The sequence below is a fragment of the Quercus suber genome, unplaced genomic scaffold, assembly GCF_002906115.3.
Source record: "Quercus suber isolate HL8 unplaced genomic scaffold, Cork oak 2.0 scaffold_897, whole genome shotgun sequence".
NCBI lineage: Eukaryota > Viridiplantae > Streptophyta > Magnoliopsida > Fagales > Fagaceae > Quercus > Quercus suber.
Window position 1 is genome coordinate 20,029 of NW_027070323.1, and position 4,663 is coordinate 24,691.

The 4,663-nt window shown below is 34.1% G+C and overlaps 1 protein-coding gene across 1 annotated transcript in view; it reads right to left on the reverse strand.

Moving 5' to 3' along the window:
- Positions 1-528: 528 nt before the first annotated feature.
- The window catches only part of LOC111986733 (protein AE7), a 12,812-nt gene continuing 8,677 nt past the window's right edge, over positions 529-4,663 (reverse strand). Inside the window, exons 2-3 of the mRNA XM_065768162.1 lie at positions 2,821-2,866; positions 529-1,020 (exon numbers count right to left, since the gene is read on the reverse strand). Of these exons, the coding sequence (XP_065624234.1) occupies positions 920-1,020; positions 2,821-2,866 (147 nt within the window). The 3' untranslated portion in view covers positions 529-919. The remainder of the gene's footprint in view (positions 1,021-2,820; positions 2,867-4,663) is intronic.

Below are 4,663 nucleotides of genomic sequence, written 5' to 3' on the forward strand. Positions count from 1 at the left end.
CCAAACTGTTAAAAAAACAAAAGGCTAGTCTCACTCTTAATCCTAACAAAACCGAGTGTTTCTTTCTAATATAAATAACAAGAAAAAGAAACTCCATCAAAAAATAAGAAAGACGCTTATTTAATGTGGCTATATCTATATTTTTCATATACATATATATAGGACAAAATTTAGTTACAAAATTAGTTGTAGTCTAAGGCTACAATTTCACTTAATAAAATAAACATTATTTCATATTTTGAAAATCTTACTGTTGAATTGCATGTTCTTTACACTCTTAATACACATGTTAAATTTTGTATCAATCGGATATTATTTGTTCATATATATATATATATATATATATATAATAAAAAGCTCTAATTCTTTCTAAGATTTGATCATAAAACCTACCTCAACCTCACTGCCACAATCAAGGACAATGCCATGTAATCCTAACATAAAATTAGGCACCATAAGCCTCAATTTGCTGTAAGCTAAAACCTCATCATGCAACTTATGATTTGAGAACTACAAATAATGTCAATATTTACCAACAAAAAAATACTTTGAATTGATAGAATTTCACTAACAATGTGGCACACCTGTAAAATCATCTGCTGTGTCAAATAAGAGAAACTATAAATATACAATGTTTTCACATTTGCATCTAAGAGACCAGAATAATCTATGATTACTTGGTAAGAAAAAATTCTTTAATATAATCACCTACATTAACAGACTAAGCAAAAAAATACAAGACATCCAAATTGCATCTAATTCAGATTACAAAGCTGAAATGACAAAACTACATGATTGAGACAGGAAAATAAAATCTTTTTTTTTTTTTTTTTGATAAGTAAGAAAATCTTATAGCAGCCATGGACCAAACGCTTAGACAGACTATTAATCTAAGTACATTGCATGGATGTACAACAGTTCAATCGTAGGATGGAGCCAGGCATTCATCAACCATATCCACAAGATTTGGATTTTCAAGCGCTGCTGCCACCCGTTCTTTATCATTTAGTTGTTTGTTAACTGCATATACCAAGAGGGAAAAAAACACTACATGAATGTCATTTCGTAGTGTCATAATTTCTACGACATATTGAGTGAGCATACAAGAAAATGCTAACATATTTTAGCAACATTAATAACAATAGTCCTAGATTCTTTTTTTCTTTTTTCTTTTTTTTTTGCCTTGATTTTCCCCCCAAAATTTTCAAGTTTAAGCATTTTAAAACACCACGATTTATAACCCTGCTCTCAAACTCCTTTTCTTCATAACAAATCTACAAATTAGCAGAGAAAGTCTTCCAAGGACCATGGAACTTTGGATCACTGAAGGTTCAAACATATCTATATTGTATGGACCCCCTTGGCCCTAACATGGGTCAGCCCTTGGTGGTTATAGAAGTAATTGTCTTTCTAGTCAGTCCACTTATACTTCAATAAGTGTTTGCAGTATTAATTATCATGTGTGTTTTAATACGGTGGGTTTAGTTTTCATCAAAAAACAGTTTTCCCTGTGGAAAATAAATGTGTCTATTTGTTGCTTATATGAAATGATCATCTTCATTCTATGATGGTTCTTGACTACCCAACAGTGATGATTTAACCAATCCAGCCTTTCTATCACAAAATGAAGGTCTACACAGTGGAGACCTTTTAAAAATAGAAAAATGTTAACGAATGCCCTAAGAGAATCTATTAGTGAATCATTTTAAGAATGTTTTTATGGGAAAAGAAAAAAAAAATGCAATTAATGTCTTAATAGCTTTTTCTATTTCCAATAAAAGTAGTGTCAAAACTTTTCTAAAATAGTTTGTTAACAAATTGCTCTAAGAGCACCCGTTAACATGACTTAATATATTGGACAATTTGACTATAGAGTATAGTTTTAACTTAACAAGTATTGTTCTTTAAAGAGCTAAAAAATAGAAAGATGCAATTGATCCTGCAAATATGAGGTAACCAACTTTGCAATAAGTTCATCTCAACAAACAATAAGTTTTTGGTTGTTTTGTAGTTTATATTTAATTTCTTTTGTGTAAGAATTAGAATTTCAAGAGATTTTGCTTTTAAGTGTACAAGTATACAAATAAGGCACTTCTAAAAGATTGTTTAATTTTTTAAACTTTTTTTTTTCCAGATGTTATTCATGGTCATTGATGATACCGTTGTTCTTTCCAGAAGAGCAGCAATACAAAAATGTTTTGTTACCATTGAGCAGGGAGCATATATTATTGCCAAACCCATCCTCCCTAATAAGTAGATAAGAGCCTCCCAATTTATATGGTCATAAGCTTTTTCAATATCTAATTCGCATATCACTCCTAGGATTTTGCTCCTCACACACACACGGCTGTCTACACAGTCATTAGCAATGAGAACTGAATTCAGAATCTGTCTACCACCCACAAAAGCATTCTAAGACTCAAAAATAAGCATATCTAAAACATAATAGAATGAAAATGATCGGCCTGAAATCTCTAAACCATCGAGTAAGTTCTTGTTTCCAAGTCTATGAAATGCTATATAATGAGCAGGCATACAAGTGAACTTCAATAGCAATATTGGTATATTGCGTCTTTAAATTATATGATATTGACATTAAGGGCCCGCGCAATAGACCAGTATTTCTTTATAGGTAAGGATTTAAAAAAGCACTTCAATAGAGTAGACATGACTGGGATCTAGATAAGCTGAATAGCATGTTAGCTTGGCAAATGTGGCTCTACATACCACGCATTAACTTGATAAGTAATAGATCCATAATCTAAGAACCACATGTAGATAATCATGCACATGCTAGCCAGAGAGACAGAGACTGATTACCTGCAGACTCGGATGCATGAGATCCAGGGGCAACCCTAATATCAACCTAAACAAAAATTTAGAAAGAGTTGTAATGAGGTAAATCTTACATGTAGCATAGGAGATTCCAAGCCCAGTTCAAATTTCATATATAAAAATAAATAAATAAATAAAATAAAAAGTAATAAAGACACGGTTTACATAAATTATGTTCCAAATTCCAATATAAACCATTAAGTGGCATCAGTGTATCACTAAATGATAATTGTGGGTAAATGCTCACCCGAGGGTATACAAGTCAAACAACAACACCTGTAGGACCCATGGTCTAAGAGTAGAGTGGGCTTATGAGATATCGCCTCATGTGTTACACATCATAGCCCTTGAACTTATCTCACTCCATGTATGTTTAAGACATTGGTCCTCATATCATTTAAATCTATAACATCTAACATTAATTACATACATGTATCCAAAAACCCCTGTTGGCAAAAACTGACTCTTCGTATTCCAAATATACACCACTATATATAGACCCTTATACACTAATTTGAGAGAGCTTCCAGAGAGAATTTTGTGAGAGAAACCCTAGAGAAAAACAAGATTGCCTCATCCCCAATCTTTACCTTAGAGACTCTACAAATTCTTCTACTCTCTTCCTCTCCATTGTCACACCCTTGAGAGGTCATTGACCAAATCTTTATCTCACTATACCTATGTCTGTGAGAAGGTTCATTTGGTGCTAAGGGAAGCAGTTTGGAAGGAACCAATATACATTGGTTGATGCTATGGTCTAGTAGTGGAATCCGGGAAGCTAAAGAAGAAATAGGTTCGGTGCAACCTTGTTGGAGCAAGAAGCTTGGAGGGCTTAGGTACTTGGGTAAATTAGGCTTGGAGGGTCTTCTGCTGTTCATATATCCCAACTACATTCTTTAGTAAATTATTTGACCGCTTGGAGGGCGGCGGAGAGGTTTTATGCTGAGAACTTCGGTTTCCTCTTCAATAACACATCGTATATGTTAAGTTCTAAGGTCTTAGGATTTTATGTATTTAGAACTCTAATTTGTAATGTTGGCAAACCATGATCAAAACATTGTATTTAGTCTTATTTAGACTTGCTCAAAGTTGGTTTAATATTGTAAAGTTGGAATCGAGTGGCTGCAGAAGTACTTGGGACTCTCGGCCTGGCTCGATCGATCGAAGAATAGACTCGATCGATCGAAAATCGCACAGGTTGAATTTTTGCAGAATTTCCAACTCAGCCCTACTTCATTAAACGTTTAGGGTTTTATGTTTTTACCCTAGGTATATAAACAAAACCCTAACCACGTTTTTGAAGGTTGTCCATATTGTATTGTTGCTCATACATTGCTGTTTTGTGTGAATCTCGTGTGAGATCTTTGAGGAGCTTTCCTTTACACAAAACTTAGGGTTTTCATGGTGGAGATGATTTCAACATCTTGAAGATCAATACTGTTGCAACCATTGGAACTTAAAAGAAAAGCAAGCGGGGAGCTTGTAGCTGATTGAGGAATTCAAGAAAGAAGTAGTCGTGGATTCGGAGCCTGCGCGTGGTCGTGTCAGGAAGTTTTACTGGTGGGTAGCATTAGGAAGTCGAGCGGGGAGCTTGTAGTCCTTCTGTAAGAACTTCAATTCTTTCATAGTGAATTCAGGTTAGCCTTGAGGATCGGTGGGTCAAATCCTCCCCAGGTTTTTACCGTGTGGTTTCCTGGGTGATCATATCTTGTGTTATTTATTTTCCGCTGCTTTATATTCTTGATATGATTGTTTGGATTGTTTTAACCTAGAATTGCTTAATTTGACTAAGTAACAACTTGGCTAATTAATCTAGGCTACGCAATCT